At 43.3% G+C, this 27,233-nt stretch overlaps 1 protein-coding gene across 1 annotated transcript in view; it reads right to left on the minus strand.

Annotated features, from left to right (window-relative positions):
* The window catches only part of LOC126234855 (chaoptin-like), a 158,180-nt gene that overhangs the window by 76,674 nt on the left and 54,273 nt on the right, over positions 1–27,233 (minus strand). The window contains exon 3 of the mRNA XM_049943596.1: positions 20,615–20,725. Coding sequence (XP_049799553.1) covers positions 20,615–20,725 — 111 coding nt within the window. The remainder of the gene's footprint in view (positions 1–20,614; positions 20,726–27,233) is intronic.

Below are 27,233 nucleotides of genomic sequence, written 5' to 3' on the forward strand. Positions count from 1 at the left end.
GAAAGCAAGTTGAATTGTAAATATCTTCCTTTACAGACCACCGATGACTTATTTCAATAAACGATACGCGTTGTGTCCAAGCCATGCATCTTCTTGTACTCGCAAAGACGGAATTGAATTACACTCAAAAATTACAAAGAAATTAAAGAAAATATGAGCACAAAATTAAGAAATTATACACCAACTTTACAGGCTATACACAAGTTGCAGTCTTTATTGAGCAGTTGTATGAAGATGGAAGGAGGCTTCAAATTAGTAACAGCTATCGTATATGCAACAGAATCATCAGAGGTGATTACAGTAAGAAATCTGAAAAGTAATAATGCCATGGATAACAGCAGATAATGGAAACACCCAACCTAAGCATGCGCTGTCGCCGGCACTAGTTGAGGATATATCACGGAACGTTGCTGTGGGAATACTAAAAACTCAGATATTATGCCCGCTGACTTGCCACGATGTCCAGCATAGTTACATGCAGCTACAGGTGAACACAAGAAATCTAGTTTAACCCGCCACTCACTGCAGCAGTCGGGGCACACTCAGTGTGTGTGGGTGGGCGGGTGGGCTTGAGCGCGCACTTGCTTTCTCAAATGAAACTATATGGTTCCAGAGACATTTCCAAGTCCCAAATACCTATGACGTACGCATGCATACTGAACCGACGAATGAAAATTTGTACCAAGAACGGGATTCGAACCATGGTCTCCTGCTCTCTAGCCAGATGAGCTAGTCACTACGCTGTTCGAGTTCGTGGGGAATACCGAGTAGGCTGAGGCGTAAATGGGAATTATTTGGATTGAGGAGAAAGGCGAGGTAGGATAGTACGTGCAGTTTTGGAAAGCCACTGTGTCTAGATGGCGATGTCCTGTGTCAGTCCATTGCGGTAACGATCCCATGCTGCATAGCAATGACCTAGAAGAGGACAGACAAGCGTACTATCGTACAAGGGGTTTGCTTTTTGGTACTACCGTAGTGTTGTCTTTACAGAGTACCTCTGCGATGGACAAAGTCACACAGGAGAATTCTGTTAACTTGGTTACGGGAGGTTTCCAACACGAGCCGTCGCTCAGGTGGGTTTTCCTCCTCTACATCAACGCTCCAGCTCCGGGAAATCAAATTTTCCCCCAGCCCCAGTATTCTCCTCACATGGTACGCTGTAATTCTCGTTTATTCCTTGGACAAAGAAACCATACTGTGGCAGGCATATCCAGAACGACAGCCCAATGATTTCCGAACTTGCAGCATGTTGGAATAATTGCAAGTCAGCAACTTCTGTTATTCAATACAGCGCAAAACCAGCCAAAGTTACAAATTTCACTTTTTCATTAACTTGATGACTAGTTCTGGGCCGGAACCTATTTTCAAATGATCCTACAGGACAGAAACTCAAATTTACTGTCATGTACACGACAGTTCTTACTAAATTTTTAAGGACACTTCAAAAATCCAGAACTTCTCGTTTCAAGAATTACGTACCAGGTAGTCAAAACGGTATATCTAAATATTCAGTAGGCATGTCAAAAATATATTCGTATTGCGAAATGCAGATGAACATGTACAGCGTTTGCAGACAACTGGCAGTCTACACCTCCCACTGTCGTAAGGAAACCTCGGGAAGGGGACCCCCTGTCAGGATATAGGAAACTTTTGTACTCGTATATATCACCCCATTTCCTACAATCAAAAATAAAACAATTAATACACCAACGGCATAACAAGACAATAAAATTAATAATTTCAAAATCTTTATCAAAAACAGTCAAAAACTTAAAAATCACTGAACAGAAAAGGATAACAATACCCCATACGGTGCGTATAGCAAAGTTCTATTGTGTTGGCATGTAAAAACCGGTGTATGTGAACCACAACATCAGTGTTAAAAGAAAACGAAATAATAGGAGACTAAACAGTCTTCATCACTTCCAACCCTTCACAAGCGAAATAATTTTACCATAACAAACTTTACACAAATATGTGAAGATAATTTTTTTCTGACACGTCCTCGGTAAAAGCAGACATTAAATGACAAAGCTGTCTTTCACAAAGCACCAAAAACATACTTGCCATTCTGGGGAAGACAGCTTAAACACACTCATGAGGATATGGGGTGGGAGTGGGGATGTAGAAGGAGGGGAGAGGGGAAGAGATAGTGGGAGGATGGAGGGCTGGGAAAAGGTGATTTGGGTGAGGGAGGAGGGGAAGAGAGCATGAAGATGGAGGAGCACTGAAAGGGGTCAAGTGGGCAAACGTGGGAAGGATGTATATAATATATTATCATTATGGCAGGTTATAAAATTCGGCTTAATGGCTGATTATGTGGTTTTCACGATCACATTATTTAAAGAAACAGTTTTTCTTTTCTGGCACATATCTGTACAACTACTCTTGAGTAACATATAAAACAGTTTCTCTGTTGAGTCCACTATTCCGCGGCGCTTCTTATTTATGTAACTGTAAAAATGGCAAGTAGTCGTTTCTGATCCAGTTTCAATAAGTTTGTTTTACTGTTACTGATAATATATTATTTACATTGTCGCCATGTCTGCCCAATTGCCATCCTTTTAATGCTCCTTCAGGTTCTCCCTCCATCTCCTTTCCCATCCCTCCGTTCTTCCCCTATCTCATCTCCCCCCCCCCCCCCCACCTCTCTGTACAACCACACTCCCACCATATATGCATATGATTTTTAACATTGATGTTGTGGTTAACATTTCGCGATTTTTATCTGTCAACATGGCAGACAGCTGTATCATTAGACTTTTTTGGTAAAGATTTTAATGTATTAATTTTATTGTTGACGTGTACTGTGAATGTATTAATTATTGTATTTCTGATGGTGGAAACTATTGTGACAAATACAAAGGGTGGCTATATCGCGATACAGCTCCCCTTCCCGCAGATTTCTTACGGCGGTGGGAGAAGTAGACTGCCAGTTGGCTTTACGCGCTCTGACTGTTCATTTGCACTTCACAAAATCTGTGTATTTTTGGCATGGTTGTTATATTTTTGGATATACCATTTCGAATAACTGGTTCGTTAATCTTGAAACAATGTATTCTGTATTTTTGACGTATCCTTAAAAATTTTGCAGTACCCATATTGTACATGACTGTAAATTTGATTTTCTGTCCTGTAGCTACTTCGGATGGTTTTCCGTTGTACTGCTCATTCATTTCCGTCATACAAAGTTTCGTGAGCAACCTAAGAAGGAGTACTGCATTCAAGCAAGCCACCTTCGGAGAAAAAAGTGTGGCATGTAACAACGAATATGTAGAGCAGGACTAACGCTTGTCACCGCTGTCCAGATTCATTAATTTATTGTCACTTTCACTTCATTTGAGTAAACAAACCCTTGAGACAGGGTAGACCCAGGGGACACTAAAGAGCAGGCTACGGGATAAACACTACAATGAGAAATGACTCCTCATTCGTGGATACGGTTCCAGGAAGAAGGCCGTATTATGTCACGCTGACATAGCCGGTAGCTGAAACACGGAACTGACAGCAAACCACACGCATTGAGCGCCTCACTGAACTTAGGTGCAGGCTTGTCGAAACTCAGGAAAAACTGGGAGAGAAAGCAGCCAATGAGTGACAAGACACACACACAAAGCATTATTAGACGAAAACGGGCAATACGTTGTTCCAAGTATGGAGCCGAGAGGAGCCATCAGATCATAGCTGAATATTAGGTGTGCACGAAAATGCTGGATAAGCGGCAGAACCGACTCGGTGTCGCGGAATAAAAAGCCGTGCCTAAGTAAGTCTGCCAGAAATCTGTAATCCATTCCAGCGAGCAACTGACTTGGACATAAGTGTCAGAAGTACTGGGGGTCTTTGCCTGTGTGTCAGATATTTGGTTGAAGAACAAAATGGGTCGGTACTTGACTCTGTTAGTGAATTTATAAAGGAGACTTTCCAAGAAATCAGAACGAGTCAGAACATAGTATTCTTCTGTGGTGGCTAGAAGCTAAGGCTGTCATAATAAGTGAAACACTTACAGGGAACTTTAATCAGACCAGTGAGCCATAAAGACAAGCCTCCGAAGACACTTCCCCCAGTAGAGGCAATATCTTTGAAATAAGTTGGTAAATGGTCCAAAGATAGCCCGTTATGTACATCCTAAAAGCTAAACTCTGGTCGAAGAAGCCTCGGAAGCTGCAAAGGTACGACCTACTCCCGTGTCACCCTCGGGCGGTAAACGTCACTGGATGTGAATATGAAGATTCATGTGGTCAGTACACCGCCCTCCCGGCCATTGTTAGTTTTCGTTACCGGAGCTGATACTTTTCAATCAAGTAGCTCCTCAAATAACCTCAAAATGGCTGATTGCACCTTGCTTGCAAACGGTGTTCGGCAGACCCGCACGGTCACCCACCCAAGTGCTAGCCAATCCCAACAGCGCTTATCTTGGGAATGTGGCGGGAAACGTTTTAAACACTACGCCAAGCAGTTCGCTTAAACATATCTTAGTTTAATGACTAATCATCTGTGTTCTTTTATTAAGTACCTGAGAAAGGCTTTTACTTTCTCTAGCCACGTACGACGTTATGGTGGTGCCACCACGACTATTTATTACCTACTCCCTGTCAGGAGCTAACGGGGACAATACATACTATCACCAAGTTTTGTCGTCGCAGCTCGATTTTTTAAACTTTATGACCAACTATAGTAAGTAGGGATATGGACCGTTTGAGCCTGTGACCACATGTAGTAAGCAGGAACATGGAACGTTTCACCCTGTGTCGTTGATCACAGCGAGAATGAAAACCTTTTTTTTCTCAGTCATCAGGCTTCTGGCTGGCTTGATTCAGAGAGCCACGAATTTCTCTGCTGTGGCGACCTCTTCTTCTCAGAGCAGCACTTTCAACCTACACTATGTGACAGAACTAACTGGATACCCGGCTGAAAGTGACTTACAAGTTCGTGGTGCCGTCCATTGGTAATGCTGGAAATTATTATGGTATTGTCCCACGCATAGACTTGATGACAGCTTCGACTCTCGAAGGCATGCGTTCAATTAGGTGGTGGAAGGTTTCTTGGAGAATGGCAGGCCATTCTTCACGGAGTGCTGCACTGAAGAGAGGTATCGATGTCGGTCGGTGAGGCCTAGCACTTAGTTGGCGTTCCAAACCATCCCAAAGGTATTCCGTAGCATTCAGGTCAAGATTCTGTGCAGGCCAGTCCATCAGAGGGATGTTGATGTCGTGCAACGACTCCGCCAAAGACCGTGCATTACGAACAGGTGCCGGCCGGTGTGGCCGAGCGGTTCTAGGCGCTTCAGTCTGGAACCGCGCGACCGCTACGATCGCAGGTTCGAATCCTGCCTTGGGCATGGATGTGTGTAATGTCCTCAGGTTAGGTAGCTTCAAGTAGTTCTAAGTTCTAGGGGACTGATGACCTCAGATGTTAAGTCCCATAGTGCTCAGAGCCATTTGAACCAATTTTGAACAAGTGCTCGATCGTGTTGAAAGATTCAATCGTCACCCCCGAATTTATGTTCAACAGTGGGAAGCAAGAAGGTCCTTAAAACATCAACATAGGCCTGTGCTGTGATAGTGCCACACAAAACAACAAGGGGTGCATGCCCCCTCCATGAACAACACGACCACACCATAACACTACCGCCTCCGAATTTTACTGTTGTCATTACACACGCTGGCAGATGACGTCCACCGGGCATTCGCCATACCCACAGCCTGCTATCGGATCGCCACATTGTGTACCGTGATTCGTCACCCCACACAACGTTTTTTCCACTGTTCAGTCGTCCAAGGTTTACGCTGCTTACACCAAGCGAGGCGCCGTTAGGCATTTACCGGCGTGATGTATGGCTTATGAGCAGCCGCTCGACCATGATATCAAAATTTTCTCACCTCCCGCCTAACTGTCATAGTACTTGCAGTGGATCCTGATGCAGTTTGCAATTCCTGTGTGATTGTCTGGATAGATTTCTGCTAATTACACATTACGACCTTCTTCTACTGTCACCGGTCTCTGTCAGTCAACACGCGAAGTCGGCCTGTACGCTTTTCTGCTGCGGGTGTCCGCTCACGTTTCCACTTCAATATCACGACGGAAACACTGGACGTAGGGATGTTTAGGAGTGTAGAAATCTCGCGTACACACATATGACACAAGTGGCACCTGATCACCTGATCACGTACGAAGTCCGTGAGTTGCGCAGAGCGCCCCATTCTGGTCTCTCACGATGTCTGTGACAACTGAGGTCGCTGACATGGAGTACCTGGCAGTAAGTGGCAGCACAATGCACCTAATATGAAAAACTATGTGTTTGGGGGTGTCCGGACACTTTCGATCACATAGTGTATGTTCTCAGTTATTTGCTGAATGAAAACCAGTCCTTGCCTTCCTCTGCCGTTTTTACCCTGTGTTTCTCCCTGTAGTGCCACGGTAGATATTTCCTGATGTCTTTCCAGATGCCCTACCATCCTATCCCTTGTTGTTATCAGTGTTTTCAATATATTCCTGCACTCGCCGGTTTGTGAGACAACTTCCTCATTCCTTACCTTATCAGTACACATAATTTTCAATTTTCTTCTGTAGTACCACATCTCAAAAGCTTCTATCATGTCCTTTTCGAGTTTTTCCAGAATCCATGTTTCATTACCATACAATGCTGTGCTACAAACATTCATTTTCAGTAATTTCTTATTCAGATTAAGGCCTATGTTTGGTAATAGCAGACTTCTCTTGGCCAGGGATGCCTTTTTTCCCGGTGCTAGTTTGTTTCCTATGTCCTGCTTGCTCCGTCCGTGATGGGCTATTTTGCTGCCTAGGTATCAGAGTTTCTTAACTTCATCTACTTCGTGATCATCACTCTCGCTGTAAAGCTTCTCGCTGTACTCATCTCTGCTACCTCGCATTACCTTGGCCTATCTACTGTTTACACTCAGTCCTTATTTCGTATTAATTATACTGTTCCTTCCATTCAACAGATCATGCAATTCTTGTTCATTTCCACTGAGAATATCACTTTTAAATCTTTCTTTTATATCCGCCGTTGGAGCTTGCATAGAAAGTAGGGGCGAAAGACTTCATCCCTGTCTCACACCCTTCTTAATCCGGGCACTTTGTTCTCGATCTTCCAGTCCTATTGTTCCCTCTTGGTTCTTGTACAGATTGTATATTACCCTTCTTTCGCTACAGCTTACCCCTATTTCTCTTAGAATTTCGAACATCTTGCACCATTTGACATTGGCTCTGAGCACTATGGGACTTAACTTCGGAGGTCATCAGTCCCCTAGAACTTACAACTACTTATACCTAACTACCCTAAGGAGATCACATCATCCATGCCCGAGGCAGGATTCGAACCTGTGACCGTAGCGGTCGCGCGGTTCCAGATGGTAGTGTCTAGAACCGCTCGCCCACCCAGGACGGCCATTTGATATTATCGAACGCTGTTTCCATGTCGACAGATCCTCTGAACGTGTCTTTATTCTTCTTTAGTCCCACTTCCATTACCAGTCTGAACATGAGAACTGCTTCTCTGGTGCCTATACCTTTGCTAAACCCAAACTGATCGTCATCTAACAGGTCTTCAAATTTTCTTTTCCATTCTTCTGTACATTATTGTCGCCAGCAACTTGGATTCATAAGACGTGAAGTTGATTGTGCGATAATTCAAGCACTCGTCGGCTCTCCACAATCTTCGGAATTTCGTTGGTGATGTTTTCTCGGAAGTCAGATGGTATATCGCCAGACTTATGGATTGCAAACATAACACAAAGAGTCATTTTGTTACCATTTCCCCCCATGGCTTATGAAATTCCGATGGAATGTTATCTATCGCTTGACTGCCTTATTCGATCTTAAGTCTTCAAAAGTCGTTTCAAATTCTGATTGTAATACTGTATCTCTTCTATGTCGACTCGTGTTTCTTGTTCTGTCACATCTTCAGATAAGTCTTCCCTCTCACAGAGGCCTTCAGTGTAGTCTATCCGCCGGCCGGGGTGGCCTAGCGGTTCTAGGCGCTACAGTCTGGAACCGCGCGACCGCTACGGTCGCAGGTTCGAATCCTGCCTCGGGCATGGGTGTGTGTGTGATGTCCTTAGGTTAATTAGGTTTAACTAGTTCTAAGTTCCAGGGGACTGATGACCTCAGAAATTAAGTCCCATAGTGCTCAGAGGCTTTGAGCCATTTGTACTCTCTCCACCTATCCGCTCTCTCTTAATGTTAAATCCCGTACTTCAAATTTCGCCGAAGGCTATCCTGGTGTAATGTCTCTTGCAGCGGTCTCTCCGCGATATTTTCAGAAATTTTATAAATTATATAACTCAGTACATATCTCGAAATATCTCTTCTTATCTTACCGATTCCTAAACTTTAATATACGATGATTATGAATGCAAAGTAGTTTCAAGCCCTATTATTCCTTGGAGCGTCCATTTACTCCACGGAATAGCTTCTCTGCTATCTATGTTTTCTCTTATGAAATGAATGATTGAGATCTTGTGGATTAGCCGTGAAAGAACGAAGATGTATATGTATGTATTGTTGAGCGAGTCGCCATCTTGATGAGATTCTGTATGAGAAGGAATTTAACACATGAACAACTAAAGTAAGTGTGTTCGCGTATTATTTAACTGATTATTATTGACAGTGTCTGCTTACTAGGCTGTGTTGCACGGGATCAGTGGGGAACGTCTGATTTACACTGGACGAACCTGCCGTTTTGTATGCTCAAGATATCCAGTTTATTACTTCCAAAAAATAGGCTAACACGGTCTTACCAGCAGATCTCCGGTCTTCCCCATATGTTCACCGAAAGTTAATAATTATTACAAATGTTTTCAGGATATCGACTGACAATTTTCGTCGCACCGAGACTTCGAAATTGCTTCACTGCCTTAAGGAATTTAAGTTAAGCTCAATTTAATCAGGATAGAGCAGTATTGAACTGTGTGAATGTGATAAGCCTGCTTTGTGAATGAAAATTCCCTTAATATACGCATGTTTTTTACCATCCTGATCAGTGAAGCTAAATCAGGTCGGTGTGAGAGAGGTTTTTAAATTTTAGATCCCACAAAAAATATTAAACTGGCCCTCCTAAATGCAGAATCAGTCCATCCGAAAGTAATTTCTTTTTCGATTTCTTCATATTTCCGTGTAGCCATTTCGCCTTAGCTTCCTTGCAGTTCCTATGAATTTTATTCCTAAGTGAATGTACGTTTGTATTTCTGAATTTCGCTGCACGTTGTTGTACTTTGTTCTTTCATCGATCACATGACCATTGATTCTTCCCTGTTATCTTCTTTGTACCTGTGGTCTAGGGGTAGCGTCTTTGATTCATAATCAAAACGTCTTCGGTCCCGGGTTCGATCCCCGCCACTGCCTAAATTTTTATAAATAATCAGCATTGGCGGCCGAAGACTTCCGTCATAAGAAGTCAGCCTCATTCTGCCAACGGCCTTGTCAAAGAGGGCGGAGGAGCGGATAGAGGTTCAGGGCACTCTCTTGTCCTAGGGGTGGGAAATTGCCCCTAAAGGCGGAAGAATCAGCAATGATCAACGACATGAGGATGCAGAAGGCAATGGAAACCACTGCATTAAAGACACGTAACGTGTATCCACAGGACATGTGGCCTGTATTTGAAGAAGTGTCATGATGATCTCTCCATTGGCAAAAGATTCCGGAATAGTCCCCCATTCGGATCTCTGGGAGGGGACTGCCAAGGGGGAGGTTACCATGAGAAAAAGATTGAATAATCAACGAAAGGATAACGTTCTACGAGTCGGGGCGTCGAATGTCAGAAGCTTGAACGTGGTAGGGAAACTAGAAAATCTGAAAAGGGAAATGCAAAGGCCCAATCTAGATATAGTAGGGGTCAGTGAAGTGAAGTGGAAGGAAGACAAGGATTTCTGGTCAGATGAGTATCGGGTAATATCAACAGCAGCAGAAAATGGTATAACAGGTGTAGGATTCGTTATGAATAGGTAGGGCAGAGGGTGTGTTACTGTGAACAGTTCAGTGACCGGGTTGTTCTAATCAGAATCGACAGCAGACCAACACCGACAACGATAGTTCAGGTATACATGCCGACGTCGCAAGCTGAAGATGAACAGATAGAGAAAGTGTATGAGGATATTGAAAGGGTAATGCAGTATGTAAAGGGGGACGAAAATCTAATACTCATGGGCGACTGGAATGCAGTTGTAGGGGAAGGAGTAGAAGAAAATGTTACAGGATAATATGGGCTTGGGACAGGGAATGAAAAAGGAGAAAGACTAATTGAGTTCTGTAACAAGTTTCAGCTAGTAATAGCGAATACCCTGTTCAAGAATCACGAGAGGAGAAGGTATACTTGGAAACGGCCGGGAGATACGGGAAGATTTCAATTAGATTACATCATGGTCAGACAGAGATTCCGAAATCAGATACTGGATTGTAAGGCGTACCCAGGAGCAGATATAGACTCAGATCACAATATAGTAGTGATGAAGAGTAGGCTGAAGTTCAAGACATTAGTCAGGAAGAATCAATACGCAAAGAAGTGGGATACGGAAGTACTAAGGAATGACGAGATACGTTTGAAGTTCTCTAACGCTATAGATACAGCAATAAGGAATAGCGCAGTAGGCAGTACAGTTGAAGAGGAATGGACATCTCTAAAAAGGGCCATCACAGAAGTTGGGAAGGAAAACATAGGTTCAAAGAAGGTAGCTGCGAAGAAACCATGGGTAACAGAAGAAATACTTCAGTTGATTGATGAAAGGAGGAAGTACAAACATGTTCCGGGAAAATCAGGAATACAGAAATACAAGTCGCTGAGGAATGAAATAAATAGGAAGTGCAGGGAAGCTAAGACGAAATGGCTGCAGGAAAAATGTGAAGACATCGAAAAAGATATGATTGTCGGAAGGACAGTCTCAGCATACAGGAAAGTCAAAACAACCTTTGGTGACATCAAAAGCAACGGTGGTAACATTAAGAGTGCAACGGGAATTCAACTGTTAAATGCAGTGGAGAGAGCTGATAGGTGGAAAGAATACATTGAAAGCCTCTATGAGTGTGAAGATTTGTCTGATGTGATAGAAAAAGAAACAGGAGTCGATTTAGAAGAGATAGGGGGTCCAGTATTAGAAACGGAATGTAAAACAGCGTTGGAGGACTTACGGTCAGATATGGCCGAAGGGATAGATAACATTCCATCAGAATTTCTAAAATCATTGGGGGAAGTGGCAACAAAACGACTATTCACGTTGGTGTGTAGAATATATGAGTCTGACGACATACCATCTGACTTTCGGAAAAGCATCATCCACACAATTCCGAAGACGGCAAGAGCTGACAAGTGCGAGAATTATCGCACAATCAGCTTAACTGCTCATGCATCGAAGCTGCTTACAAGAATAATATACTGAAGAATGGAAAAGAAAATTGAGAATGCGCTAGGTGACGATCAGTTTGGCTTTAGGATAAGTAAAGGGACGAGAGAGGCAATTCTGACGTTACGGCTAATAATGGAAGAAAGGCTAAAGAAAAATCAGACACTTTCATAGGGTTTGTCGACCTGGAAAAAGCGTTCGACAATATAAAATGGTGCAAGCTGTTCGCGATTCTGAAAAAAGTAGGAGTAAGCTATAGGGAGAGACGGGTCATATACAATATGTACAACAACCAAGAGGGAATAATAAGAGTGGACGATCAAGAACGAAGTGTTCGTATTAAGAAGGGTGTAAGACAAGGCTGTAGCCTTTCGCCCCTACTCTACAATCTGTACATCGAGGAAGCAATGATGGAGATAAAAGAAAGATTCAGGAGTGGAATTAAAATACAATGTGAAAGGATATCAATGATACGATTCACTGATGACATTGCTATCCTGAGTGAAAGTGAAGAAGAATTAAATGATCTGCTGAACGGAGTGAACAGTCTAATGAGTACACAGTATGGTTTGAGAGTAAATCGGAGAAAGACGAAGGTAACGAGAAGTAGTAGAAATGAGAACAGCGAGAAACGTAACATCAGGATTGATGGTCACGAAGTCAGTGAAGTTAAGGAATTCTGCTACCTAGGCAGTAAAATAACCACTGACGGACGGAGCAAGGAGGACATCAAAAGCAGACTCGCTATGGCAAAAAAGGCATTTCTGGCCAAGACAAGTCTACTAATATCAAATACCGGCCTTAATCTGAGGAAGAAATTTCTGAGGATGTACGTCTGGAGTACAGCATTGTATGGTAGTGAAACATGGACTGTGGGAAAACCGGAACAGAAGAGAATCGAAGCATTTGAGATGTGGTGCTATAGACGAATGTTGAAAATTAGGTGGACTGATAAGGTAAGGAATGAGGAGGTTCTACGCAGAATCGGAGAGGAAAGGAATATGTGGAAAACACTGATAAGGAGAAGGGACAGGATGATAGGTCATCTGCTAAGACACGAGGGAATGACTTCCATGGTACTAGAGGGAGCTGTAGAGGGCAAAAACTGTAGAGGAAGACAGAGATTGGAATACGTCAAGCAAATAATTGAGGACGTAGGTTGCAAGTGCTACTCTGAGATGAAGAGGTCAGCACAGGAAAGGAATTCGTGGCGGGCCGCATCAAACCAGTCAGTAGACTGATGACAAAAAAAAAAAAAAAAAAAAAAAAAAACCTGTGCTTTTCTTTCCAACTTTTGTGATTGTGAGCTTCTGTTATCGCCTCTAGATCTCCTAGTTCGTGCGAGAAGAACATAATTTGGCTCGGTCTCTGTTGCTGCGCCGACGCACAGCACGGCAGCATGACGGACGGGTGTTGTCCAGCGGGAAGCGGTGTGTTTCTCGCGCCCCTCGGCTGTCAGCTCGCCGCTTGTCGGCGCGTCGTCGCGCTGCGGCAATTACGCGGACGCCGATGGCCGCGGCGGTGGCCGGGCTGCAGCGCCGCGCCGCGCCGCCAGCCATTATTCATGCGCCGACTGCTCTTCATTATGCATGGCCCAGTTGGCCCCACCTGCCCCGCCGAAGCCGCTCAGGGTGCAGTGATACACAGGGTCTCCTGGTCCGGAATTAGTGCCCCGCGCGCCACTCTCTCTGGCACGCCACCGAGAACGCGTTCGGGTGCGCGCGCGCTCGCGCGCCCACACACACGCGCACACACACACACACACATGCTCACACACATACGAAAACACTTGTGCTCCTCCACCCACTCACCTGCAGAGTACACACGTCCCATCCAACAAAAGAGCTTCGCACACGTGCGCTTCAACGAATGGACCAGTACAAAGGCTGACAACAGGCTGAAATATTTACGCTTTTATTTCAGTGCTGTCAAATAACATTACCGCACAGCTTTTTGCAACAGGGGCTTTTTCACTGAAGATATCTGGTGAAATATTTTCTTTCGAAGAGCGAAATCACCCTCTAATTTTTGTTTCAGGTTCAAAATAATTTTCAGAGAAAATTGAGAATTGAAACACCGCTTCAGGAAAATTTCACATGACTGTTTGGAGAGCGTCTGCTAATTTGAAACCAGAAACAGTCGTTATATACGCGACAAATATTGTATTTACAACTGATATGTGTTTGATACGCAATAACATATTAAACTATTTATTGAAAGTTATAATACATAGATACTATGAGGAAAATAAAGTTGATTGGAATCAAAAGTGAACAGCAACGAAATCCTAAGTTCAGATTGGAACATATGTCGCAAGGATGGGTTACTCGATAATGGTGGCAGCGCACTCGTTGCAATAAATAATTCGATAACACCTAGATAAGTTATCAACGATTCCGAATGTGAATTAATCTTCGTGAAGTTAAGCATCAAATATCGGTCAAAATTGTAATCGTATGCTTTTATAGTCCGCCTGGATAAGGAGATCTAATGATGGAGTGCTTCAGAGAGAACTTGCAGAGTATCATTAGTAATTTGCCTGATCATACTGTTGTAATACAGGAAGACTTAAACTTGCTTGGTGTAGATTCGGAGAGTCGTGGTATCAAAGGTGGTAACAGAACCGAGACTCTGAATATCTTGTCCGAAAACTATTTCGAGCAGATAATCAAGGAATCAAGGAAAACGCATACATAGGAAAACAAATTCACTACTCAGCAACTACATTACATTAAACGAGTAGTAGGAAAAGCAGATGACTAGCTGAGAGTCATAAGAGGCGGGCCCAGGTTCAATTCCCGCCCTGGTCGAAGATTTTCTCCGACCTTGGACTGCGTCTTGCGTTGTTCTCATCATCAGAATCATCACTGACATGCAAGTGACCCAGTGTGGCGCCACGTTAAATAAGATTTGCACCCGGCGGCCGAACTTTCGCGGATGGAGTGACCCGGCCAACAATGCCGCACCATCATTTCACGTTTTTCTTAAGGAAATGTTACTCATCCAAGAAGGAAGTGGCTTATGGAGAAGGCGCTTGTTCGGCCAATTTTTTAGTACTGTTCTTCAGAGTGGGATCCTTACTAGGCAGGACTGAGAGAAGAGATAGAGAAAATCCAACTAAGAGCAGCGCGTTCCGTTACGAAATCGTTTAGTCACTGCGAGAACGTTAGATGAAAAAGGCTCAAATGGCTCTAAGCACTATGGGACAACATCTGAGCCCATCAGTCTCCTAGACTTAGAACTACTTAAACTTAACTAACATAAGGGTATCACACACAGCCATGTCCAGGGCAGAATTCGAACCTGCGACCACAGCAGCGGCGCGGTTTCGGACTGAATCGCCTAGAACCTCTAGGTCACAACGGCCGGCGAAAACGTTACAGATGTGCTCAACAAACCCTATTGGCAGGCGCTACAAGTGAGGCGTTGTGCATCGAGGAGAGGTATAGTACCGCTATCTCCTGAGAGCTTTCTATGGGAGGAGTCGACAGCACACACACTGACGGAAACAAAAATTGCAACATCAAGAAGGATTTGTGCGATATAAATAAAAATTGGTAGGCGTGTTTTTACATGTGGAAGATGATTTCTATTCCAGTTTCGCACCAGCCGCATAATAGTGGCGCTAGTAACACCACCGTGAGGATGTAAAGCAGATTTCATTTAAATAAATGTTGTAAAGTTGGTGAGCGTTAGTTGCCTTTGAGATTGGACGTGGTGAGTTGATTATAGTCCAGGCTGCCTTTGAGGCGACAAAGACGCCTTTATCATCACCGCACTCACTTTGGACGGTGTCATGTAACAGGGCTTCGAGAAGCTGAATGTTTCTTCTATAAGTCAAGATATTTTCGATGTGTAAAATGTACAAGTTGTGTGTGATGTTAAGTGTGTGTGACTCCCTACACAAATGGACCATTAGTAAATTTAAAAGTCAACAAAATGAAGCAGACTCACACACACTGACAACATCAAAAGAAATGGCTTAACACACATCATAAAAACGCACTTGAAAATGGGAATTATTTCTCGAAACGCGTCGTGTGAGTAGTAAAATAAAGAAAATCGTGACTGGTAGTGGAAGATTTATTTATTTATAAACAAACCTATAGTCCATAGGTTAGTTAGGTTTAAGTAGTTCTAAGTTCTAGGCGACTGATGACCATAGATGTTAAGTCCCATAGTGCTCAGAGCCATTTGAACCATTTTTTTTTTTTTTTTTTTTTGTGAGCCACTTATTGATGGTCATTTTGGTCACTGACGCATCTGTTGCATGGCAGATCCGTAATAATGATAAATCCTGGCCTCAGAACACCTCACTGACGATTGCTCGGTTCTCACGTAATGTCGCCAATCTAAGGCGACCGCTCTGTTCTTGTCGCTGTGTTCCGCGTGCTTCACCCATTCCTGCCAGCATCGTCGAATAGTAGCGATGGTCGTATTCAGATGTTGAACGATTCGCTGATTACTTCAATTGCCTTCTTTGAGCTCAGCTACACGTCTTCTCTCAAATGCTGACATCTGCATGTATTGTTCACGCGCCTGTCTGCGAGGCACAGTTCCTGTTCAACTGAGTACACGGAATGAAACTGGCAAGGACTTTATGCTCTGGTATCGACATGCCCCTGTTTCCCGTCTTCGCCAGCTGCGTGCTGAAACTGTGCTGCAGGGTCGCTTGTGTGAGTATCACTTTGTGACCAATTTGATTAGTTCCTTTGTAATACATCTTTTTTTTCTTAAAGTGTAATGCACTCCCTTATTTCCGATCTAGTTCAAACATACCATCGTCAACAACAACAGTCATAATGAGATTTTCACTCTGCAGCGGAGTGTGCGCTGATATGAAACTTCCTGGCAGATTAAAACTGTGTACCGGACTGAGACTCGAACTCGGGAGTTTAACCTTTCGCTGTGGTAGAGCACTTGCCCGCCAAAGACAAAGGTCCCGAGTTCGAGTGTCGGTCCGGCACACAGTTTCAATCTGCCAGGAAGTTTCAACAATAGTCATGTGTACATACCGACGTCTCGAGGAGAGATAAAAAAGGCAGAAAAAGTGTGAGAGGACTTCGACGGCGTAATTCAGTACGAAAAGGGAGGCGAAAATATAATAATCACAGGAGACTGGAATGCGGTTATAGATGTAGAAAAAAAGAGTTTCGGAAGGATATGGGTTTCACAGTAGGATTGAGGCAGGCGAAGGGTTCACGCAGTTCTGCAATAAATTTCAGCTAGTAATGCCGAATACTCTGTTCAAGAAGCCCTATAGGTGTTGGTACACGTCGAAAAATACCGGATATGCAGGACGATTCCAGACAGAAATTCTGAAATCAGATACTGGACTGTAATGCGTACTCAGGAGCAAATATAGACTCAGATCACAATCTAGAAACGATGAAGAATAGAAACAAGTTTAAGAAAATCGTGCCGAACAATGAGTGTGGAAGGAACTGGGATACTGAGGTACTGAGGAAGGATGAGATGCTTTTGTCGTTCGCTAAACGTGGAATTTGCAATAAGGAATAAGACATAGGCACTTCAGTTGAGGAGGAGTGGACATCTCTGAAAAGAGTAACCACAGATGTTGCAAAAACATCGGTACTAGGAAGATAACTGCCAAGAAACCTTCGGTAACAGAAGAAATCAGTTTACCATTGAAATCAGGAAGTACAAAAGCGTTCAAGGAAAGACCGGAATACAACAGTGTAAATCACTTAGCAATAAAACAAATAGGAAATACAGGTAAATCGAGTTGAAATGGCTGCAGAAAAAATATGAAGAAACAGAAAAAGAGCTGATCATCGCATCAGGAAAGTCAAAACATCTTTGGTGGAATTAAAAGTAAAGGAAGCAACATAATGAATCCAAAGGGAATTCCGGTGAGGAAAGAGCGAATCGATGGAAAGAGTACACTGATGGTCTCTATGAGAGGGGAGAAAGTGTCTGATGACGTGAGATAAGAAGAAATAGGAAAACATGATTCAAATGGCTCTAAGCACTATGGGACTTAACATCTGCGGTCATCAGTCCACTAGACTTAGAACTACTTGGTCGAGGCAGGACTAGAACTTGCGACCCTAGCAGCAGCGCGGATCCGGGCTGAAGCGCCTAGAACCGCTCGGCCACAGCGGCCGGCGAGTTATTGGAGTCCATATGGAAGAGGTAGGGGACCAAGTATTAGAGTAAGTACACTCCTGGAAGTGGAAAAAAGAACACATTGACACCGGTGTGTCAGACCCACCATACTTGCTCCGGACACTGCGAGAGGGCTGTACAAGCAATGATCACACGCACGGCACAGCGGACACACCACGAACCGCGGTGTTGGCCGTCGAATGGCGCTAGCTGCGCAGCATTTGTGCACCGCCGCCGTCAGTGTCAGCCAGTTTGCCGTGGCATACGGAGCTCCATCGCAGTCTTTAACACTGGTAGCATGCCGCGACAGCGTGGACGTGAACCGTATGTGCAGTTGATGGACTTTGAGCGAGGGCGTATAGTGGGCATGCGGGAGGCCGGGTGGACGTACCGCCGAATTGCTCAACACGTGGGGCGTGAGGTCTCCACAGTACATCGATGTTGTCGCCAGTGGTCGGCGGAAGGTGCACGTGCCCGTCGACCTGGGACCGGACCGCAGCGACGCACGGATGCACGCCAAGACCGTAGGATCCTACGCAGTGCCGTAGGGGACCGCACCGCCACTTCCCAGCAAATTAGGGACACTGTTGCTCCTGGGGTATCGGCGAGGACCATTCGCAACCGTCTCCATGAAGCTGGGCTACGGTCCCGCACACCGTTAGGCCGTCTTCCGCTCACGCCCCAACATCGTGCAGCCCGCCTCCAGTGGTGTCGCGACAGGCGTGAAAGGAGGGACGAATGGAGACGTGTCGTCTTCAGCGATGAGAGTCGCTTCTGCCTTGGTGCCAATGATGGTCGTATGCGTGTTTGGCGCCGTGCAGGTGAGCGCCACAATCAGGACTGCATACGACCGAGGCACACAGGGCCAACACCCGGCATCATGGTGTGGGGAGCGATCTCCTACACTGGCCGTACACCACTGGTGATCGTCGAGGGGACACTGAATAGTGCACGGTACATCCAAACCGTCATCGAACCCATCGTTCTACCATTCCTGGACCGGCAAGGGAACGTGCTGTTCCAACAGGACAATGCACGTCCGCATGTATCCCGTGCCACCCAACGTGCTCTAGAAGGTGTAAGTCAACTACCCTGGCCAGCAAGATCTCCGGATCTGTCCCCCATTGAGGATGTTTGGGACTGGATGAAGCGTCGTCTCACGCGGTCTGCACGTCCAGCACGAACGCTGGTCCAACTGAGGCACCAGGAGGAAATGGCATGGCAAGCCGTTCCACAGGACTACATCCAGCATCTCTACGATCGTCTCCATGGGAGAATAGCAGCCTGCATTGCTGCGAAAGATGGATATACACTGTACTAGTGCCGACATTGTGCATGCTCTGTTGCCTGTGTCTATGTGCCTGTGGTTCTGTCAGTGTGATCATGTGATGTATCTGACCCCAGGAATGTGTCAATAAAGTTTCCCCTTCCTGGGACAATGAATTCACGGTGTTCTTATTTCAATTTCCAGGAGTGTATTTAAAAGAGCTCTGGATGACTTGAGATTAACTAAGTCAGAAGGGATAGATAACATTCCATGGAAATTCTAAAGTCGTTGGGGGGAGAGGCCACCAAACGACTATTTTAGCTTGCGTGTAGAGACTAGTAGGCCGGCGATGTACCCTCAGACTTTAGAAAAAATATCATACATACGATTCGGAAGGCAGAGAGTGTAGATAAGTGCGAGAAATACCTCACAATCACCTTAACAGCTCAAGACGCTGATAAGAATAATACACAGAACAATGGAAAATAAAATTAAGGATTTGTCTGCTAACGTTACGTTTGACCGTAGGGAAGGTAAAGGCACCAGAGAGGCTGTGATAAAGTAGCACTTGATAACGGAAGCAAGACGGAAGAAAGGACACCGTCATAGAATTGGTTGACCTGGTAAAAGCATATGACATGGTATGATAATGCAAGATGTTCGAAACTGTATAAAACTGAATAAGCTTTAGGGAAACACGGATAATATACAAGATTCGCATGAACCAATAAGGAATAATAAGATTTGAAGACCAAGAACGAGATGCTAGGATTAAGAAGGATCTATACTCGTAATAAGCAATAACGGAAGTAAAAGAACATTTGAAGAGTGGGATTAAAATTCAGGCTAAAGGACAACATTTGCAGTCGTATTAGTATTCTCAATTAATTTAAATATAATTAGGAATGAAAAGAGTATAGAGTACGGAACAAGAAATGAGAGTAAGTCAAAGAAATACGAAACTAATGAGAAGTAGGAAAAATGAGATTAGTGGTAGACATAATATCAAAATTGGTAACTATGGAAGATGGGAAGTAAAGAATTAGGCTAACTCGCAAGCGAAATAACACATTATCAACGAAGTAGGGAGGAAATTAAAATAAGTATAATATAAGAAAAGGCGACATTCATCATCAAAGCAGGTCCACTCATATCAAACATCAGTCTTAATTTGAGGAAGAAATTTATGGACATGTACATATAGGACACAGCAGTGGTTTTCTGGAGCCATGGACTGTGATAAAATAGGAAAAGATGAGAATCCAAGCGTCTGACATAGGGTGCAATACAAGGATGTTGAATCTTAGATGGACTGATAAATAATGAGGTGGTTGGTTCCCTGCAGAACCGGCGAAGAACGAAACACATGGAAAACACTCAAGATGAAGAGACGGGTTGATAAGACATCTGTTAAGACATCATGGAATAACTTCCATCGTAGTAAAGCTGTATAAGGTAGTAACTGTAGGGAAAGACGAGAATGGAGCCCCTAGATTAATTGAGGGCGTTCGGTGCAAGTTCTACTCTGAGGCGTAAACGTTGGAACAAAATCGGAGTGTGTCACGGGCTGCATGATAAAGGGCAGGCCCAAAGTCAAAGTTATTCCCGCTGAGGTAGCAAGGAAATATGACATTATGTTTTTGTAAACAATTAATGTCAAAGTGATTTATTCTTTGATTGCGAAGCGACATGCTAACGCTTCAGAAAATTACACTTAAATGTTTAGTGAACTCTTTAGTTAGTTTTCCTGTTTTTCGTTGATTTAGTCAAGAATTTTTCGATCGTCAAAAAATACCACCAGGAATGATGGTCAATGACGAGAAAGTAGACAAAGTTGATGGAAATTCTGTGTACTAGCACTTACCTATGTAGATTTAGCCAGTCGAGATTTGCCAGCGACTGCAGAGCCTCGAACGGCACCTCGTCAAGTTCGTTGTAGCTCAGGTCAACAGATTTCAGGGCCTCCTCTGACGACCTGCAAGAGGTGAGGAAAGATGTATCAGCTTCCATAAGCAATATGAAATCAGAAACATAACGAACTACTTACACACTCAGGTGCCAAATAAACTGGTATAGGCATGCCTATTCAAATACAGAAATACGAGTATGCAAATAGGCAGAATACGGCGCTGCCGTCGGCAAGCATATATAACACAACAAGCGTCTTGCGCAGTTGTTACATCAGTTGCTGCTGCTACAATGGCATATTATAACGATTCAAGTGAGTTTGAAAGTGGTATTACAGTCGGCGCACGAGAGATGGAACACAGCATTTCCGAGGTAGCGATTAAGTGGGGATTTTCCCGTACAACTATTTCACAACTGTACCGTGAATATAAGGAATCCGGTAAAACATCAAATCTCCGACATCGCCGCTGCCGGAAAAAGATCCTGCAAGAACGGGACGAACGACAACTGAAGAGAATTGTTCAACGTGACGGAAGTGCAACTCTTCTGCAAATTGCTGCAGATTTCAATGCTGGGCCATCAACAAGTGTCAGTGTGCCAAAGATGCAAGGAAATATCTTCGATATGGGCTTTCGGAACAGAAGGCCCACTAGTATACCCTTGATGACTGCTCGACACAAAGTTTTGCGACTCGCCTGGGCCCGTCAACACCGACATTGGACTATTCTTGACTGGAAACATGTTGCCTTGTCGAACGAGTCTCGTTTCAAATTGTATCGATAGGATGGACGTGTACCGATATGGAGACAGCTTCGCGAATCCATGGACCCTGAATTTCAGCAAGGGACTGTTAAAGCTGGTGGAGGCTCTGTAACGGTGCTTAAGCGCAGCCGATGGCCACCAAACTCCCGAGTCAAAAACATTATTGAGCATGTCTGGGATGCCTTGCAATGTGCTATTCAGAAGAGGTCTCCATCCCCTCGTACTCTCACGGATTGATGGACTACCCTGCACGATTCATGGTGTCAGTTCCCTCTAGCACTACTTCAGACATTAGTCGAGTCCATGCCAAGTCGTCTTGCGGCTCATCTGTGTGCTCGCGGGGGCCTTAGACGATATTAGGTACGTGCACCAGTTTTCTTGACTCTTCAGTGCATATTATTACCAAGTACTTTACAACACACAACCTATTAATGGAATACCAAACAGGATCCTGGCAATGTCATCTGCTATTATAAATGTTCAAAAATGGCTCGAAGCACTATGGGACTTCGCATCTGAGGTCATCAGTCCCATAGACTTAGAACTACTTAAACCTAACTAACCTAAGGACATCACACACATCCATACCCGAGGTAGGATTCGAACCTGCGACCGTAGCAGCAGCGCGGTTTCGGACTGAAGCACCTAGAACAGCTCGGCCACAGGGGCCGGCTTTATAAAAGTAACAGACGATCTGAACTAGTCATGTATACATAAGAGGCACAATCGTGTTATTTAAACGTAATCACAGCCTTTGATACTGTAGATATGTATATTTTACTTGCCAAATTAGTAGCCTAAATTTCGCATAAAATATAGGTGAATGTTCCCGCACTCGCCAGACGTCTCGTCAACTAATCGTTTGCTTGGGACTATGAATTCGCAATAGAGACAGGAACCCCACCCCCGGTTTCAGTATTAGGCACGAGAATCTTTATAATCTACGTCAGTTATATGTCATCTGTTTTATTGTTATTACTGTTTGAATGTTGATGCAAAATCAATCAACTTGAGCGCAGCTACGAGAATGTCAGTTCTCACCGTAGTGCGTTATCAAACTTCTCACTAAATATAGGGTTACTTATCAATCCTCCCAAAATCCTAAGTGGTATTGGCTGCTAATTGTAGGCTCATTAGTCGGAAATTACCCCGAATTTCCTTATCGTCTAATTATAACTGGGAACCATATCTACCACCAGAGAGTCACGGAGTAGTAGTGCATGAAACGCTAAACTGGGCTCAGCACGTAGATAAGAGTTTACAAGAAAAAGTCAGCCGCTTCTCAGGTCCTAGAAAAATACAAAAAGCGGTTTTTTTATCTAGAAAATATCCTTGTACATACGCTTGTATTTGATGACAACGGCGTTGTTATTTTGTAAGGTACGTCTCAAGAAACCTCACGGTTCTTGGAGCTGCTGATGAACGACTGCTTACGATATTTTTGTGAAATTCTACTGTTTGAACATATTCCTCTATTGTTCCCAGCCATCCTGTCTACGTACGCACAAACGTAAATGTTTTCATATACCCTTTCTCGTTTACTGTCTTATGGACGTATACAGTTCGTCATCTCTCTCTTTGGTCTTAAAACTCATGTTTTAATAACACAACAGGCTCAATCTCTGGCATCAGAGTAGAATCCTTTCTGTCTCACTACCATTGAGTCGACTTTTCAAAACGCCTTTGGGTGGCAAGACCCTAAATAACAGAGCGCTAAATAACGTTTCCGGCTTCTGATGACTGCAGTTGACGTAAATACTAAAAAAATAATGTCTGCCTTGTCGTGTTAGTAGGAGTAATCTTAACATCGGTAGTACCACTACGATTACTTTCAGTCAATACTACTATTCCATACGTCGCCAAAAAATGTAAATATTGTTTAAAATATTTTTAATTCCTTTATTATCATTTCCTTATTTCCTTACCATAAAACACATTAACAGTTTTATCATTTTTTAATGGTTTAAAATGTATTGTGTGTATAGAAACTCCCGTCCGATGCAAGAGGAGGTCTAATGGCCATTATGTGATTAGATTAACTTAGTAAAATGAATTAATTTGTTTATATACGTAAATACTCACTTAGAGACCGTATTATCAAATTTAACTTTAAAAACATTTGAAGCACTTGAGAGTTAGCAAAAAAATTTTCGCTCATGTATTTGTGTTATAGAGCCTATTTGCACTGTGTATAGCATATTGCATTCCACTGAGGCAGATGCAGCAACCATAAATAAATTATTCAAGTGGGTGCACAGTCTCTGTTGCAGTTATGTGGCCCCAAACGTAACTCCTCCAGAGTTTAAAACCATTTAGAATACGTTCTAATGGAGGGAAACTCATGACTGGAATCAATAAAAAAATTACATAATTTCAACAGAGAGTGTTCACCTGTTTGAATCAGTGAAGCTGCTCTGATTATCTTCTTATTCAATGCAAGGTAACAGACAGTCACAATAATAATTTTTGTTTTGGTATGAAGTTCTTGCATCTTTAGTGATAGGAGTTTTAGATTTACCAGGGGACGGTTTGAGATTCAGTCTTCTTCTTCTTCTTCTTTTTCTTCTGCTTCGTTAAAACCCTTCAGGATGATGTGTGGCTTGTTTTGCACGTATTCTTTTTTCCCAATACCTCTTCATCCTCTCGCTTCTTCTGTTTCTTTCTTCTTCTGTTAAGACGACGTTGATTTTGGTGTCCGGTCACCTGTGACCATCCACCAACCCTTTACACTTCTCCCTGTCCTGTACTACTGTCTGCAGATTCCTTTATTTTATTCCTACAGCCTTCCAGTCATGTCTGACATTCTTCACCTAGTTGTTTCCCGCATGACATGTTGTATTCCGTATCTTCTTAGTCAACCTCTCCTCGTCCATCCTCGTGATATGCCCTACAAATTGTAACCTCCTCCTCCGTATCTCACTCGATATGGGTTCAATATTTTTATACAGTTCCTGTCGTGTTCTGTGTATCCAGATATCCCCATGTTTTTTGGTGCCCCATATGTCTCCCAAAATTTTTGGCTCCTCCTTCTCTATCAGTCTGATTTTAAATTTGAGGGAAGTTTTTTAAGTGTTTGGCATAATGAAATTATTTCGTACCATTTTTACTTATTCCTTATTTGCGTATCAGTCTCATTGTTCAAATCAGTTCCTTACAATACTTTTGTATTCTCTCTACCACTACTCAAGTGTTTCACGACAAATCTACTTAATCATAGGTGGGTAATGCGATTTCACAGAAAAGCTAGTTTAATGTACCGCTTAGTAGCCGTTGTATTTATCATTTCTTATCAAACACTCTAACAGGTTATTGAGAGACATAAACTACCTCATCAAACGTATGCGGATACGACTATGCAATGCGAAACTGACCACTTGATGTCACGGGAGGCGAAACAACAGATATATTGTGTTGTAAATATAGAAGTATTAGAAACCGTATAAGCAGAGTTGGTTAGTCAGGAGAGCTGAGTGAATTCTGACGTAGTCTAATCATTGGACGTCACGTGAGTAACATTAGGCAAACCTTGTGTACGGACTTATAGGGACCTTCAAGATTTCCGGGGACCTGTTGAACAAAACCGCTCGTAATCAGCGGACGGAATCACTCCTGCTTTCCAAAGTGCCGTCAGCAGTTCAGCTAACATAATGAGTTAAAAATAGAGGGGTACAACGGTCCAGCAGTTCCTGGTCAGCCGCACAGCTCTGTGGTTAGTGCTGGGGCGGCGCTTCAGGCGCTCTGAAGTATGGTTCAAATGGCTCTGAGCACTATGGGACTTATCTTCTGAGGTCATCAGTCCCCTGGACTGAGAACTGCTTAAACCTAACTAACCGAGGGACATCACACACATCCATGCACGAGGCAGGATTCTAACCTGCGTATGTAGCGGTCGCGCGGTTCCCGACTGAAGCGCCTAGAAACTCTCGGCCAAAGCGGCCGGCTCAGGCGACGCCACTGGACAGTAGTTGACTGTAAACTTGTGATCTGGTGTGATGAATCACACTATAGCCTGTGGCGATGGGTTTGACGAATACCCTGAGAATGTTATCAGCCGTCATGTGTAGTGCCAACACTGAAGCACGTAGAAGGTGGTCTTACGCTATGAGGGTGTTTTATGTTGTCAGAGTGTCGTCCCCTTATTACGCTAAACGCAGAAGAAAAGCATGATGGAGGTTTTCTCCTCAAAAACTAACGAAGCGTATTTCGAATAACAGACGATATATGCAGCGATGACTTAATGTAATTTGAAATCATTAATTTTTTTAAATATGAAACTGAATGAAATGAATGTATTCTGTAAATATGTTACTATGTTCCATGTGAATGCTTAGGTCCTATTGGAGCAATGTAATCTGTGCGGATTGGAAATGACAAATAATGACCCATAATTTATGTGAGATGTAGGAATATAAAGACAGATGAATGACACTTGTTGCATTAATGCAAAAATAAGTTGGATTCAGTGAAAATAAATTGTTTCCTTGACAGTAATGAGTGGAGAACGCAATTTAGTAAACACAGTATTGACGTGCGAATAGTTGAAGCTGGGTTGTGGCTGTGTAGAGGCATACAGAGAAGACTGGTCATTTTGTTAGAAGAAAAAGTAATAATTTTGCGAAATAGAGGCAGTTCTTTTGCAATAATTAACGGAAGATATTGAGCAAGCAGTAAAGGAAAGAAAAGAAAAATTCGGAGTAGGAATTAAAATCCATGAAGAAGAAATAAAAACTTTGAGGTTCGCCGATGACGTTGTAATTCTGTCAGAGACAGCAAAGGACCTGGAAGAGCAGCTGAAAGGAATGGAAAGTGTCTTGAAAGGAGGATATAAGATGAACATCAACAAAAGCAAAACGAAGATAATGGGATGTAGTCGAATTCAATCGGATAATGCTGCGGGAATTAGATTTAGAAATGAGACGCTTAAAGTAGTAAACGAGTTTTGCTACTTGTGGAGCAAAATAACTCACGATGGTCGAAGTAGAGAGGATATAAAATGTAGACTGGCAATGGCAAGGAAAGCGTTTCTGAAGAAGAGAAATTTGTTAACATCGAGCATAGATTTAAGTGTCATGAAGTCGTTTCTGAAAGCATTTGTATTGAGTGTAGCCATGTATGGAAATGATACGTGGACGATAAATAGTTTAGACAAGAAGAGGATAGAAGCTTTCCAAATGTGGTGCCACAGAATAATGCTAAAGATTGGATGGGTAGATCACATAACTAATGAGGAGGTATTGAAGAGAATTGGGGAGAATAGAAATTTATGGCACAACTTCACTAGAAGGGTTCGGTTGGTAGGACATATTCTGAGGCTTCAAGGGATCACCAATTTAGTATTGGAGGGCAGCGTGGAGGGTAAAAATCGTAGAAGGAGACCAAGAGATGAATACACTAAGCAGATTCAGAAGTACGTAGAGGTTGCAGTAGGTACTGGGAGATGAAGAAACTTGCACGGGATAGAGTAGCATGGAGAGCTGCATCAAACCAGTCTCTGGACTGAAGACCACAACAACAACAACGGAAGATGTAACTAGGGCAAGTATTGCAGTAAGGAGATACTGGAAACAGTTATGTCGTGCAGAAGTGGGTGAAACGAAGATGTACCTGGAAAATATGACAGCCGTACTGCTGCAGTAAAATACGAACATTTTAGAGGAGAGCACAATTGGTTTCGAAATATCAACTAAGAAGGGAAGACGGAAGAAAAAGAAGACGCAAGAGGCGGGACTGAAGGACTGAAAATTCAGTAGAATATCAACACAAAAGACATAAAATTATCACGACCAGGCACTAAATCACTGAATGCACGAGAA

The sequence above is a fragment of the Schistocerca nitens genome, chromosome 2 (genome assembly GCF_023898315.1).
Source record: "Schistocerca nitens isolate TAMUIC-IGC-003100 chromosome 2, iqSchNite1.1, whole genome shotgun sequence".
NCBI lineage: Eukaryota > Metazoa > Arthropoda > Insecta > Orthoptera > Acrididae > Schistocerca > Schistocerca nitens.